This window comes from Astatotilapia calliptera, chromosome 5, assembly GCF_964374335.1.
Source record: "Astatotilapia calliptera chromosome 5, fAstCal68.1, whole genome shotgun sequence".
Classification (NCBI taxonomy): domain Eukaryota; kingdom Metazoa; phylum Chordata; class Actinopteri; order Cichliformes; family Cichlidae; genus Astatotilapia; species Astatotilapia calliptera.
Window position 1 is genome coordinate 9,205,467 of NC_137426.1, and position 15,856 is coordinate 9,221,322.

General features: G+C 39.7%; 1 protein-coding gene across 1 annotated transcript in view; it reads right to left on the reverse strand.

The window, feature by feature from the left end:
- The window catches only part of LOC113022072 (plexin-A2-like), a 94,097-nt gene that overhangs the window by 25,872 nt on the left and 52,369 nt on the right, over nucleotides 1–15,856 (reverse strand). Inside the window, exons 5-12 of the mRNA XM_026167080.2 lie at nucleotides 12,595–12,695; nucleotides 8,359–8,482; nucleotides 7,327–7,480; nucleotides 6,732–6,828; nucleotides 3,667–3,781; nucleotides 2,313–2,513; nucleotides 1,537–1,633; nucleotides 623–822 (exon numbers count right to left, since the gene is read on the reverse strand). Of these exons, the coding sequence (XP_026022865.1) occupies nucleotides 623–822; nucleotides 1,537–1,633; nucleotides 2,313–2,513; nucleotides 3,667–3,781; nucleotides 6,732–6,828; nucleotides 7,327–7,480; nucleotides 8,359–8,482; nucleotides 12,595–12,695 (1,089 nt within the window). The remainder of the gene's footprint in view (nucleotides 1–622; nucleotides 823–1,536; nucleotides 1,634–2,312; nucleotides 2,514–3,666; nucleotides 3,782–6,731; nucleotides 6,829–7,326; nucleotides 7,481–8,358; nucleotides 8,483–12,594; nucleotides 12,696–15,856) is intronic.

The window sequence follows — 15,856 nt, forward strand, 5'->3', positions numbered from 1 at the left end:
AAGCACTTGGAAGAAAAACTGGAAGTTGGCCACAGAGAAAATTAGAGTTATTTATTGATATGTACAGTATGAACTACTTGTATTTGTTAAAAAGATGTCTGGCATGTGGTTTTCGGATAGTATTATGTACAGATAAAAGATGTGATTTCGGAAAGTAACTTCTCAAAATCTTCGAACAGAGTTAGACTTTTTTTGTCGCTCTAAGGTCTATCAACCTGTTTCTCTATGTCTCGCTTGCTGTAATGGCAAATAGAAGCAAAATCAGGTATTTTATCCACTATAATAACCTGGTTCAACTCAGTTTCTCTGACAGACATGTTTTCAAACATGATAGTGATGGAGTTATTTTAATGCAATGAGTTGTTTTCTCTCTTTCCTTTGAATTTTAAAAAGAAATTAAATAGAACATTTACTTATAAATTGCTGGATCTTAGCACACAACTACTACAAATTTGTACCCAGGTCCCAGAAACCACTTCTAAACTAACGTCCTTCTTAGCTAACCACTTAATTAACTACTTAGCTGTGTTTGCATTATTTGAATTCACCATATGCTTAAACTTGATGGCTCAATAGGATGACTCAGCAACAGACAACCCAAGTGCACTAATGAGCCACAGACCTCCGTAATGCGTGGGTTGGTGCATTTGACATTCCTGGCAGAAAGATCCAGCCAGCGGCTAGCGTAAGGGGAAATGGGAGGACAGTGCTGCTTCATGGTGCACCGGCCCTCACCGCTACACCAGCCACACTGGAACTTCCTCTCTGCCCGCAGACACATGCCACAGCTGTCCCGTAGGGCACTGCATTTGTAGAGATGCACTGTAGGATAACAGAGACAACAGTGTAACAATACTGTAATATATGAAAACCTATAAAATATACTGTACACGCACCAAAATTTAGACCAGCAGGGAGTGCAATTTGGTAAACTAAAAAATTTTATGAAATAACAAAAGAGAACACAAACTCAAACAGTTGCTTTTCACTGTCATCGCCACAAATAACTGCAAAGTCATCATGTGTATTCAATAAAAATAATTTAATAAGGCATGTTTATGCACATGGCCTATTTCAAGGATTAAGAAAAAGATCATGAGTAATCCAATAAACCCGTCTTTGAAGTTTGCCTTTTACATCCTTTCCAGTAAGTAACCTTTATTTATACCCATGTAAATGAACTTCCTTAAATAACAGCAAGGCCTGTTAAAATTCATGGCATGCATATATTTTGGTCAATGGGGATGTATTTAATGTACCACCCACCATGACAGCTGACAAGCACCTTTCCGTGCAGGATGATGGACAAGAAACCAAAAGCGGCAGTAAGAGCCAAGCTGAGCAAATATGAAAAATCATCCTTCACCCCTTCAGGTGTACAAGTGATTGGGTGCTCTTTGATAACACTCCCTGCTATTGTGAACTTTCTCTCAAGGCCCTTCAGGAGCCTTCAAGTGCTTTCTATGACCCATCTATACCCTGTAGATTGAGTGTTTTACACTTCTCTGGTATGGCAGTGATAGATGACAGAGGCACCTTTAATCTTCTCTGGATTGTCAATGATGAAATTGCCGTTCCATACAATGGAGAGGTCCACTGCCAGGTCACTGATCTTCACACCCTCGTACATGTACTGAAAAGCAGAAACCAAAAGTAAGAGAGTGTTCAGAATAGGGGGGAGAGGGGAATTCAAAGGGAGACAGGGCACAGAGTATAAAAAAGATGGAGAGAGACAGAGTAGGGAAAATGAGGGGATGAAAGGGCAGCAGCGAGACAATGCTTTTAACCATCTGTCATTTCTGCCATGGTTGTCTGCTCCTCTACTCTTTGACATGTAGGGACGCAAACCCAGGCTGGGGTGGCCGATCATCCACATCTGAAGAAAAATGGCCTTTTCATACATTGTCACAGAGTGCCAAGGTGTGCTTTTCCATTGAAATTTAGCCTGTGATTTGTATTGTGTAAAAAATTGGGCAAGAAATATCCTGTGCTCCTCCATAACTTATGCCATTCAAACTGAGATACGGTTTTGAGATACAGTCGTATAGTTGTGGTGTATTTCGTTTTTAACCATGCAACAATTTTCCCTTCTCTCCTTCGTTACTTCCCTGTTACTCCCCTTCTTTCTCTTACATGCTTTTCACAATTCCTTATCACTTTCCCTTTCCTCTACTTTTGCCTCGGTGTGCTTGACACTTCAGGCGGTATTCACTGATGCTGATATACCCTATGTACCTTGCCTACACAGCATCCAAGCCGTCTGCCTCATTTGACAGCTGTGAGACTCCCGCTGGGAGTGTTTGAGGTCATACCGAGCTGTTCTGGCACTGCACACTGGTGCTGTTGAAGCGGAGCGCCGTGACACGGTGGCTGACACCCTGCACATTCACCACACACTCATAGCCCCGCTGGCCCGACTGTGGCTGAGGAAGGTTCCGGGCCCTCAGGGTAATGGGTCGAACCTCACCAGCCGGAATGAGAATTTCTCCAGAGTTAAGAAGCTGAGGACATGCCTGTGAAAGGAACATACGAAGAACTGCAATTTTACTTTTTACAGTAAATACGTATCAACTGCCTCAATATTAAACAGGTAGCATTTATGATATTTTCAAAGTTAGCTTCCTTATGACAGATTGAGCTGTGTATCTAAAACACACACATTATAGTTTCTGTACACTAGTCTATGTTGGTTTGCATGCACATCTGTTTGTTTTGTTGAATGTAGCCTAATATGACATAATCCATATGAATCTGTAATATGACTCAGGGATTAGTGGGGCAAAGAAATCACTAATCCAAATAGACTTTGCATTCACATGGTGCATCATTTTTCTACAGTAAAGTTGATTGATATGTAGGAACTCACTACCTCTTCAGCTATATCAGCTAGACTCTATTCCAGAGTTCAAATCTCACCTGTTTACGTTCACATATCAAGTACAACCCTGTTTTCTACTCTATTAAGCATTTAATTATCTATATTATTACTAGGAATTGTATGGACAGGTGGCTCTTTGCTGAAATATTTTCACAACATATTGACGAACTGCCATTAAACTGCTGCATGATTAGTAAGGATAATACAGTCTTTGGTAAACCTCTGAGTTTTCTTCTAATATCACTAGTAGTACACAGTTTCCTCTAATCAGCTAAAATATATAACATCCTCCAGGATGGATTGGCAAAAATATTTTTATACATATTTATACTAAAGTTCCTGAAAGACCAATTATCATGACATTTGACAAAAAAATGATTCAAAGTATTCATTATGAAAAAAAGTATTCACAATTTTTTAAATTCTGTCATCTACAGCTTTTATATGCTTTTAATGTGAATAGCACTTTGGTTTATGACTAAACACTTGGAAAACTAATGAAATTCTCTTTAGTTGCTAATGTGCTTAGTGCTGACCGTTAATATGCAAAAAAACTAAGTGGAAGATGATATTTGCTAAAATGAGCATGTTAGGGTGCTGATCGAACCATCCTTCTCCCCGTATGGCTTTGCAAGGCTGTAAGGTTTTTATCCTAATGATTCTTTGCAGAGAATGTGTTTTTGTTTACTTGGATTTCTACCTTTAAGGCAAAAGTGTCATATATCATCAGAAAAATTGTGTTCCTGAAAGCAAGACTTCAATCTGCTCTAGTATTTCTATGAAAGTACCTCCGAGGCATTGACTCTGCCCTCCTGGAAAGAACAGCTGCTTGGGTCGTGCGTGCACAGGTTGCGGTATTTACACCAGTGACAGCGAAAAGTGCTGTTTACACAGGACAGACACCTGCAGGACAAAATGAACACATTATGACAGACTGTTCACTAAGTGTGCCATGCAACACTACCGCATTTACACAGATTGTAAACCCTGCCCATCATCTGCATGTTCCCTTTCTCAGACTTCGTAAAGGACTGCAGACGGGAGACTAATGAAGGATTGTGCTGAATTTATCTTGACACTCTCTTTTATGAAGATGTCCTCAGGCAGCATGAATGTGTTTTGTTTTTTTTTGTTTGTGCGTAACAAAGCATTACCTTCAGCTTGAAATATTGGTAGGAGAGAAACCGTTCACATGTCACTGTTAGTTAAAGCATAAACAGTCATTCTAGGAATATAAAAAATGATGTACACTAGTATCAAGGACACAGTGTCCTTAATACATCTAAATTTGACTACTACAGCTTTTCATTTTATTATGTTGTTTGCAGTTAACAGTATGCCAATCTTCTCAGGATTGTGTACAAAATCAGAATGGAAATAACCGAATGTTTCATGGGTAGAATTGTGCAACAGCTCTGGCTTGGATTCAGTCACCTACAACAAGCGGTCAGTTGTGGATTAAGGTTGTGGAATCTATCCAACGAGATTTAATCACATTTTGGTCAACAAACATGGAAGCAGTGCTAATACAGCAGAGATGAACGATACACAGCTGTTCATAAACCAATAAAGCAATTGTGAAGATTCTGATTAGGGTCTATCCTCTTTTCCTGTTGGGGAGGTTGTTGACTTTCCTGCCTCTAATTAAGTTCTACCAGAGTGTAGGAAGAGGATCCATGCATTATCACAGTCTGTTAATCCTAAATTGTCCTGCTGAATGAGATGCAGCCATGAGAAAACTATAAAAACACTAGTAGAGCTCCAACACTGCAGCTCATAGTGAGTTACAAATGCCAATAAATGTAGAGCAGCTTCATTAAAATTTGATATTAATTAGCTGCCCAGGGCCAGTATGGACATAAAAATGTGTGCTTGTGGGTGCATGTGTTAGAATGAAATTCGGGGGGTTGCGCATTAATAGAGCTGGACTGGCAGGGTGCTGCAAACACTGGATAATTAATTATGGAGGGTGATGTGGTGGTGAGGTGATGGTGGTAGCGGAGGTAGAGGGGGAGAAAGAGGTGCTGGGTTAGGAGTGTGTTTGGTCTGAAATATTAATCACAGGAGTATACAGGGTCACCCTGCAGCTAATGGAGGCCGTACTGGGGTGGGGCGGATGTGATGAGCTTCCAACTGTTTTCTTCTAATGGCTTAATATGGTTATATTGCAGCGTTTATGTCACAGTCAAAGAGCATTGTGAATAAGTGGCATGTGGGCTAATTTTCTGGGTTTACTATAAATACTCCATCAGTCAAATGTTTCCTCCCAAAGTGGATACAGAGGCTAGCTTTTGTCACTCATGGCTGGGTGTAATTCAACGTTCAGTTAAGTGAAGCCTATGTTTAAGCACATCAATTAAAACCTCAAAAAAAAGCATGTGTTGGCTCATGATGTGTGACTCACTTGAAGTAGATTTTAAAAAAAGCACACGTTGTAGGTTTAAGTTCTTTAAAGTAAATAATTAAATTTTCCTTATTTGGAGTTTTGTTAATGTTGCTGTGAAAACTTATAAAGTGTTTGCTAACTTCTTTTAAAGCTGACAAATGCTGCTAATTGGCTTTCATCCTAATAAGATCCACATTTGTAGCAGTGCTTGCAATTGTTATTCACAAAGAAAGACTCTTGTCATATTTTACTGTTATGATAAATACAGCAGACATTTGCATAATGGCTCAAAGTCAAAACTGCGTCCCTGCCCAGTTAGTAGGCTTATATTGGATGACATTTAAATAATGTACTTTTAAATTATTTTACTTACCCTCAAGCATCAGAGCAAGGCTAAAAATATAAAATATCTTATGTCTAATATTGGAGGCAAACACAATTCTCTGGCAAGGCCCCTTGGGATGAAGTCAAAAGGGGGTGTGTGAATCTAGTACTTATCTTTTTAAGCAGCCGTCAGGGACTGTTGGTCTAGAGTGAAGCCATTTCTAGGTGTTAATATGTATAAGGGCTGCAACAAACAATTGTAGTTTATTACTGTTTAATCTAACAATTATTCTCTCTATTAATTGTTTAGTTTGTTGTGCCTTTGTCTCTTATTTTGTACCGCAGACAGTTCAAAACTCAGAAGTACTTTGATATGAAACAGAGGAAAGCAGGAAATTCACACTGAGAAAGCTGAACCCTCAGAATGATTGAAGTTTTTTTGCTTAAAAAAGGAATAGAAAATAAACAATGATTAACTGTAAAAATATTTTCTGATCAGCTGGTGTTAAAACAGTAATTCAAAGACCAAGAAAACAACCATATAAAAGGCTGATCCAAACACTGCTGATTCTGTCAAAGAGCAGAACGACGATCTGTCCTCCTGTCATGTTTTGCAGTCTTTAATCCTTATAAACTCTGGGTCTTTTGTCCAAAGACAGGGGGTCATAAATGACAAATTTACTATGATCTTACTGGTAAATCTTTTGCAGTTAGTACATGATGTATATCATGAATGCTTCAGCTTTAATAGTTTTTTGCTGTATTGGATACCAGTTCGTAGACCTAAAACATTTTCTAGGATGAGTGGAACAGTATTGAATTCAGTATTGAATTCACAGGAGTGTGCGGCAGACAATGATAGTTAACTGATACTTAAAGCTTCAACCAGTAAGCCCACAAACTGCTAGTTAAACCAGAGTCGAAACAAACAGGCCATGGCAAATGCATCATGTTGATTTAAATTAAACCTGACAGATAAATTGATCTCAAAGGTTATCTAACAGGCTGATCTTAAGTAGGGTTGGGAGCATCAGTACATCATTGCTCTAAATTAAATCGTGCTCTTCCATCTATTGAACAAATCAAAGATGTGGGGTGGATGGTGGATGGTGGGTTGGGGGGTGCAGGGGCAGCTGAACTCACATTTTATGTGTGCTGCAGTTGTAGAATTTCACCTCCGTGCTGGCGACCATTTGACCCGTTTCCTTTGAATTCAGACGAAGCTCTACCCCAGCCCAGTCTTAAAGAGAGGGACGCAGACGCAGCGTGGTGAGCGAAGGGAAAGCGAGAGGGAGTGGAAAAACATGTAAGAGAGTTGATGAGAGAGAGACAAAAAGGATGGGTGAAAGAATGAAAACAATGAGTGAAAAGAGAAGGTCAAAGTGAGGCAAAAAAAAAAAAAGTTAATGCTTTTATCACATTCCTGTAAAGAGCCACCTGGTGTCTGCATTCCTGGAAGGGCATATTGCTGTTGTCATGAGAAAACCTTCTGTCACAAACTTCAATTGAAGGATTACTTTAAATGCTCAGAGGAAATTCTACAGCTCCTTGGTACTCACCACATCTTTGGCTAAACAAAAACTGCAAGGGAGCCAATCTTTAAAGCAGACTCTTTTTGTTAGAGTCTAGAATATTGATACATTAATCCTTACATCTTATGTTAGCATCATTAAATATTGGTTATAGGTTTATATTTTTATTGATTTTTTTTACAATATACACTGATATCTGAGCTCACCTTGTCCCTCTGGTATTTGGGGAACATCTTTTCCGGCTGGGGAAAGACACATAACCCTGTTCCCCTTCACATGACCCTCCAATTCAGCCTGCTGGCCAAATGAACAAGTAATACCAGCAGAAAGGTCTGGAACATTGTTCACCTCAAGTAGAAGCTAAAAGAAAGCAGACAGGAAAGATTTAAGACACTGCTACACTTACAGTGGTGGGGAACAGTCTGACAGTGCGATGTCAGCACTATATAACAGATTCAGCTGTATATTTTATCACATCTAGTTTGAGAATAAGCCAATTTTGGAAATACGCACAAACACACACACATTGTTCTTTCTTTCTTGCCTACAGTTAGATGAAAAGACAGATTCTTCTGTTGTACCAGTGTAGTAAATGCCCAGATAGATGGTTAGTTTATAACTTAACACTAAGACTGCATATAGGAGGAAAAAAGCTGGACTTATTCAAGATTTGTTTCAGTGAGATTTATGTATAGCATTTTTATTGACTGGGCGTTTTCCAGTTTTAATGCTAAGGTAACCAGCTTCTGGCTCCAGCTGCACGTTTACCCACCCATGATGTTGATCATCTCCTATATTACTCAAGAATAAAACAAACAAGCACATTGCCTCAATTGTCCCACGAGTCCTTTTAAGATTATGTTTTTTTTTACCTCCTAATGTCTTCTGTGCTCTTGGCTACTGGAGAAAGAGCAGCTAAATAGAGCTTTCAGAAAATGTAATCAACCTTTTGGCTGATGCATCAGAGGAGCAGACAGAGTACGCTACAATAACAACTCTCCCCCATTCACATTTGTCTCCAATCTCATAATACATGTTTTTAAACCAAAGTAAATATAGTGGATGCCTTACAGGGACCTTCTGTCTCAATTCACATCTCACAAAACTAATCTTCTCTCCCGGGCTTATTCTTACTGTACATGTGGATGAACAAGGATACTCCTGCTGATTGCTCATAAACACTGGCATTGTGAGTGGAGTGGCATTGCAGTGATTGGCGGAATGATAAGCAGACTCACAGGGACACTATGTGCTGATACAGCGATGCTGTCTGGGTGAGCAATAACCTTCACACAGCGGTCAATGTCTGTCGCAAAGTGGAAGGCTTCGTCTGCCCGTTGACACCGATCTCTTCTCGAACACCTGTGGAGAAACAGAAAGTTCCAGGTAAAAATGTATTAAATAATGTCGAGCTTAGTGTTGAATCTCACTGAGTTTTATATGTTATTGTTGGTCAATCAGCACTTCACTCCTAAAAGACCAGGCTGCTGCGGCTCAGAAGGTAGAGTTAATTATATACCAATCAGAGGGTCAGTGATTTGTATCACAGCTCCTCCAATCTGCAAGATACTGATCCCCAATTGGTGCCTGAAGCATCCATCAGACCATGAGTGTGTTTGACAGATAAAAAGTGCTTAAAGTGAATAGATTTGGGTTGTAGTGCCAAAGTACTTTAACTGCTCAGTGAAGGCAGAAAAGAGATATATACAGTTTTTGGAAAAAAAAAAAAAATTTAAATTTTGCCTCTAAACACAATCTCTATCACTTAAAAATCCTCACAACTCACCACTGTTTCACATTCCTCATCCATGTCCTGACCCACCCTCGAATGGTTTTCTGCTACTTCTGACTTCCTCAAGCACTACCACAGTTCCTCTCTTGGCACCCTATTATATTCTTTCTCTAGAGCCACAAAAGCACAGTGCAACCCGTTCTGGCCCTCTCATAGTTGTCCATCAACACTCTCAATCCAAACATTCTATCTTTAATGCTCTTTCTCTGACATTCTGCCATACTGCTGCTACTGGTTATTAACTCTCTTCTTGGCCTAGCTTCAAAAACTCTTTCCCATATCATCATGGTAAGGCTCATCATCTTTATTCCTCTGTTGTCAGTATAGCTCTGCACATCATCTTTTTTTCTTGAAAAACAGTACCTGTACACTTCTTCTTCATTCCTCAGCCATCCTCTCACTCTCTATGATAGTGTTAAACAAGCTGGTCAAAACGTCCACTGCCCTCCCTCCTAGAAATCTCTGTATATTCACAGGTATGTCATCTGGACTGCTTGGACTGCAACTGCCTTTGCTCTCATCGTCCTCTTCAAAGCTGCTCTCACTTCGTCCTTACCTCTGCACTTCCTTCCTAACTTTCTTCCAACTGTCTCCCTCTTGCTGTCATTTTCTACATTCATTCATCTTCTACATCTTCATCTTCGACATTGGTCTACATTCATTCATCTTCTACATCTTCATATTCATCTTCATCTTCGACATTGTCTACATTCAAAGTACTGGTTCCAACATCTCTAAACACTCTCTCTACTTGTTACATTTCCCTTTTTGTCCTTGATCACCCTAACCTGCTGCACATCCTTTCCAGCTCAGTCTCTCTACCAAGTCAATCAATACAAGTCTTTTTTCCTTCCTTAATATCTATCCTCACATACGACTTTTCCTTTGCCACCTCTCTCTTTGCCATATGCCTAGCCTCTCAGTACTCCTATCTACTTTCTTCAACTTTTCTGACTGTCCCACATTTTCTTTGCTAACCACTCTCTTTCTTTTCTGCACTTTCTCATTCTACCACCGAGTCTGTTGAACCCACCAAACACCTTCTTGACCTCAGCACTACACTTTCCTGGTCATCTGACAAATCTTCCTTACCCACCAGAGCCTGTCTCAACTCCTTCCTGGACTCAACTTTCTTCCTTCTTCAGCTTCCAGCATTTAATCCAGTTTACCCATGTGAAGCTTCCTCCACTCTTTAATGTCACCTTATGTTCCTCCCTCTTATTGTTGTACGTGTTCACCACAACTATTTCCATCATCTTTCCTACTGCATTTCTCTCCTCTCTTAACACCATAGCTACCCAACACCTCTTCATCACCTTTGTTCCCTTCAACTACATGTTCATTGAGGTCTGCACCAATCACCAATCTCTCCTCCTGGGGACACTCTCTACCACTTCATTTAACTTACTCCAGAATTTCTCTTCAAACTGACATCCAACCTGTGGGGCATAGGCACTGAGAACATTCAACATTCGATTTCCAGCTTCAAATTCATGATCCTGTCTGACACTTTCTTCACTTCCACAACACTATTTATTCAAGATTACCTCATTAGCCCCATTTCTCCTATGATAAAAAAAAGCTTGAATCCACTCCCAATGCTCCTGGCCTTGCTTCCCTTCCACCTGGTCTTCTGCACACAATATATCTACCTTTCTCCTCTTTGTCGTATCACCCAGCTCTCTCCAATTCCCATTCATAGAACCAGTGCTGCTACTTTGGCTAAATCAGAGTTTAGATAATATATAGCAGATATAGACTGAGTTGATATGAATTAAGTGTTATATAGCATTTAAAAGTATTTCCAATTGTGTCCAATTACTTTTTATTTCCTATAAATGACTTTAAGATGCTGGTTGTCTCTATAACATTTCACTTTGCTTTTTTTTGCGCAGAGGAAATTACTGAGCAATAGAAGAATAGCTTTAACTCCCAGACTCCAACAGGCAATTAAAAGTAAAAGTGAAAGGGCTGGCAGCATACTGTGACCTTAGAATAATCCCGTAAGAGAGAAGTGCAAAGTAAAAAGATATTTTAAGTAATGGCAAGAAGTGGAAAGGACCTTTAAATCTTTTTTTTTTTTTTTGGCCAGCTTTAGAAATGTAGGATTTGATGTAGAGATTATATTGACACTACCATCTTGACACTACCATAGAAGCATTATAGCAGTTTTCTCTCAGAGAGAATCTATCTGACTGTACGGTTTCTATGCTGTACTTAAACACAAACACTGTTTAAAAAGAATTAATAAAGTGTATCTGTGCTGTAAAGTTGAACTAAGAAAGCAAATCCAGAGAGCATTTTGACTGTACACCATCATCTCTTTCTTTTTAACATGTAACACATGCAGCAAGGGGAGAAGGTACTTAATCCACTCTCAGAGGCTGTTGAGGGGGTGGCACCTCCTGAAAGAGCTCAAAGAGCACCGAGGCCTCTGCTGTAATTACAACACGATATAAAGGTGCATTGGAAACGTGGTGACAGCTGTTGCTGGCTCGGCTCCTTGAGGCGGACCGCAGCCACAGCAGTGTAGACGGTCACCTTCTAACCGCTCATCAGATGAAGTGCTCCTGAAAAAAAACGTCTTTCATCTCTGACCGTCTTTCATTGCCTTTTATTTTTCCCTCTTTTATCCACCGTGTTTTGTCTGATGGAACCATTTGTTCGTGTTTCCTTCAGGCTCTTTGCATGCTCAGAAACACCCCCCCACACACACTCTGTTAGATAGGTTCTTTGGTTCACCCTGCCAGGGGTAGGAAACTGAGATCCTGAAAGCAGTGTATGTGCCACACTGAGAGAGTCATTCAGGCAGCTGAAAAAGACCCCAATCTGGATTTAATAGACAGAAAAACAAAGTAGTCTCATTCTGCAGTGTGAGAGATCATGATTCACTTTGGGTTACTTGAGGGAACAGCAGCCTATCTACTCACTGATAAGTGTAAGGCATTAATTTAAATAAACAGTTTAATGGGACTTTCAGACAAAGTCAGTACTCAGGGAGAAAAAAAACAACTGTTTAATGAAGTAATTTAGATTTTAAAAAGCACTTTTTTTCCTTCTTCCCACCCAGTTTGATAAAGCAGAGAGCTGCAATTTAAATAATGCTGATCACCATCAAGATATTGCTGGCTGAAATGACGACGTCATATGATGACAGCAGTAAATCCCTGGCTGAGGTCAGATTCAACACGACGGCTGGTTCAGAAACACAGGGTTTTAATCTTCTGAATCCCCTTTGCTCCATATCGAGGTATTATGCAAGCTAACCTGGGGTCAGATAATTAAGATGGAGGAGATAAGCCTGCTCCGTCAGGTCCAAAATGTTCCCCGGGTATGTAGAAGTGCAGCTGGTACACCTGCTGTGGCTGTAAGGCTAATCCCTCCCTCCTCCATTAAACACCCCTTTTCCTCTTGTGCGACAGACAATAAAATCTGGTGGGCATGCAGTTTCTGCTGTCCCAAATAGCGCTATTTAGGAGGGATCACACTGTCCAGTAACCACTTCCTGGCTTTATATTCATCCTGCCAGCTGTTGATAATGGCAAACTCCATGGAGTACAATAACTGTGTTATATTAAACTCAACAAATCATGTGACTACATACAGTAATTTTGTGCTTTTAAATCCCTGGGCTATGATGAGAGTATGGGATTGTGAGAGAAGATAAAGTGAGTGGACTTACATGTTATACAGGACGCACCAGCCACAGTGGGGGTCACCAGAGCTCAGACACTCAGCACATGTACTGTACTGCTCACAGGCCTCCACAGGAACTTGAGCCACCTAAACAAGAGGAACAGTTTAACAGCTCAAGAAAATTAAAAAACAATGCTATAAATTCTAGTGCTGTCTTGTTGCAATATTTTTAACATCTTTTTTAATCTATAGCAAATCTGTAAAGAGTCTTGAATCCAGTAGGAGCCCTATATTGTTCATGAACATATTGTCCAATTTAGATTACAATCAATTTTACATTATTAAGATAAATGTGGTACATTTGTGCCCACACTGTGTAATCTTCAGTGGACATCCAGACAGGAAACATGGAAAAATGGTGAAGCAAAAATAACATGCATGCATTATTAGCTTTCTGATCTGAACCCGGAAATATCTGTAAGTGTCCCAAACCACCAGGCCACCTGGACACCCAAAATAGTCATACAGAAATATGCAAACATTGGTCTTATACAAACTATCCTCTGAAACTTCTTATAGATGTGGCTACCGAAATTTGCTTAGAGGTGCCACATATATTATTTTATCATCATATTTCACACAAAGTGGGACATCTAAATAAAATACTAATAAAGTAATTCAAAAGCACTGACCAATAAGCCAGAATACTGACATATGACACGCCTAAACTGGGTAGACAGTGTATTAAATAGAATTTTATCCAAAAGCCATCAACCTGTGCATCAATTATACTGATGTCATGGAGTGGAAATAAGGCCAACAAAGGCATGCAAATAAAACACTGATGAAATAATAAGCAGCTGATGATGAGTGAGCAAAGCCCATTTCATCATTTTGCCTATTTTGCACTATAAGGAAGCCTCGTCAGAGCTCGCACTGAAATATCCCAAAGGAAAACAACCCGTTTTTTCTCTTTCTAGCTGCAGACACAAATTTGCAGTATGCAGTACTGTGGGTTTACCCACATGAAGAATTGCTAGATTTTTTTGTCAGAAATGACTTGAAATGACACCAAAATCTGAGAAGCAGTTTTGCAGCAATCTTCATATTTAACTTTTTTTATAACCTTTGATAAAGGATTTTCTTACACACCAATAAAGTATATTACACTGTAGCCACATTATATAGGTCTGTACTATTTTCCACATCTGCGCAGACAGAAACGCATTCTAACAGACAGCCACATTCTCTACTTCTAGCACCACTTCCATGCATGAATGTCTGGCAAAGCATAAGCTCTCCATTAGCTGCTGTTGCGTTTGCACCACCCCTGCATACAAAACCAGTTAGACCCGCAGCCTGAGCCCAGCTATTTTATACTTTGTTATTATTCTGGGTCTGGACATATGATGCAAGCAATTTCCTGATGTAAGCAATCACAAATGAAGAGTGGATTATGGATTAGAGTGTCTCCGGTGCTCTTGATAGCATAAGTGGGTGCTCTCTCAGGTCTGTGTTGGCAAAATGGATTATCTGCTGCTCCCTTCGAAATAACTTTCTCCCTTTTTTCCAGCAGTTCAGAATCCCTTCGGTGCATTCCATTAACAAAATTATTTTGCAGCACGGGTGGAGCTGAGGGCTCTAAGTACATATCTGACGCAGTAGAAATAATCCATGAATTGTTGTAGACTGAGGCTCATCTAAGTTAACAAAGTTGGTCTGCGGTGTGACCTTTACAGGGGGAGAGCTATGGATCTTCTGTTTTCTACTGTCTGTTCTAAGAATCAGATGTGAAGCCTGCACCGCAGAATCAGGGTTGATTCCTTTAGTGGAACTGATCTGAGCACGGTCTTACTGAGTTGAATCCAAATAAGCTCAAACAATATGTCCTGAGTGTGTGTGTGTGTGTGTGTGTGTGTGTGTGTGTGTGTATAAACACAAACACACATAATAAACTGTGTGTGCATGTATAAACAGGAATATTTGAGATGCAGGCACAAAGGTAAGTTACAACACAACAACGGTCACTGGATCAATTACACTATTACAGTTACATGATATGCATCCATTCAGAAGGTCTCCAGTACACCACCCTTCATGTTGTGTTGCACCTAATAAAATGATAAGTATAGCAAGCCTCAGAAATATCAGTTGCATAAAGTCCACTTTGATGGTCATAACAAGACAACAAAATATTATGTCATTCAAGATCACTTTGTGGTGACCCTCCTGTCACTTTGTCTTTTTAGGTCATGTGTCCCATGGGTGGAGTTGTGAAAGGCCCAGCCAGCTGGCTGACACCAGGGTTAGGGTTTGACAATTTGACGGCAAGCATAAAAGGAAAAACGCTACACAATTGACTTACTAATTTACATGTTAAATACATACATACAAGTGAAATCACACGTTTTGTTGCACACTTAAGCCACTCATAACAACTTGACATAAAATAGAAAATCAAAGATACTAATTGGAACACCTTGCTCAACATTTCATAGTTTTCAAATGTATCTAGATAAATCTGGTACAATATGTTGAAACTGCATTAGTAAAAATCTGTTTGGGTGAAAAGTTGCCATGAACAGGAAAGCAACAACCATATTTCACTATAAATAGGCAGTTGTGTAAAACAAACAACAGAATTCAAAGAAGCACAGATGACTTGCAAAAACAATGGCTGCAGTTACATCTTTAATTCGTTTCCACGCTTGGTTGTCAATTTACTTATAATGATTTGTATGTCTGGCAATTTTATCTTCAGTGCCAACAAACAACAGCAGCAATGCCACTAAGCTTTGTAATGTGTAGACGGCACTAAAACATGTAGATTTGCATCTGCAAAACTCTGCATAGAGCTAATCACACGCTGTACCATAACAGCGAGCGGTATGTGCATCTGACTGAGCAAAACAGAATGCTGCAGACTCTTATAGAAGCAGCTTATTAATCACAAAGTACCCACAACCTAAAGCATACTCTGCTTACACTCTATTTGACTCTAAATGGGACTAACGTTTCTTAAGAGTACACAATGAGTCACCAGGAGTCATTATCCCAAAGACTTTTATGGAATCTGAGATCTTTATGTAGTAGTCATCCTTTGCTGGTCATTAAAAAGAATCCAGGTTTGGAGACACTTCTCAGATTGGCGGGTATACCCATGTTTAATTTATCATCTAAAGCACCAACACAGAAACAACACAGCTCCATGATGAAGCTATTTCTCTGTAACCATTGGTTAGAACAAACCCATCTTCACACTCTTCTTTCATTTTGAGCTCAGCTGCACACCCCTAATATTTTGAATG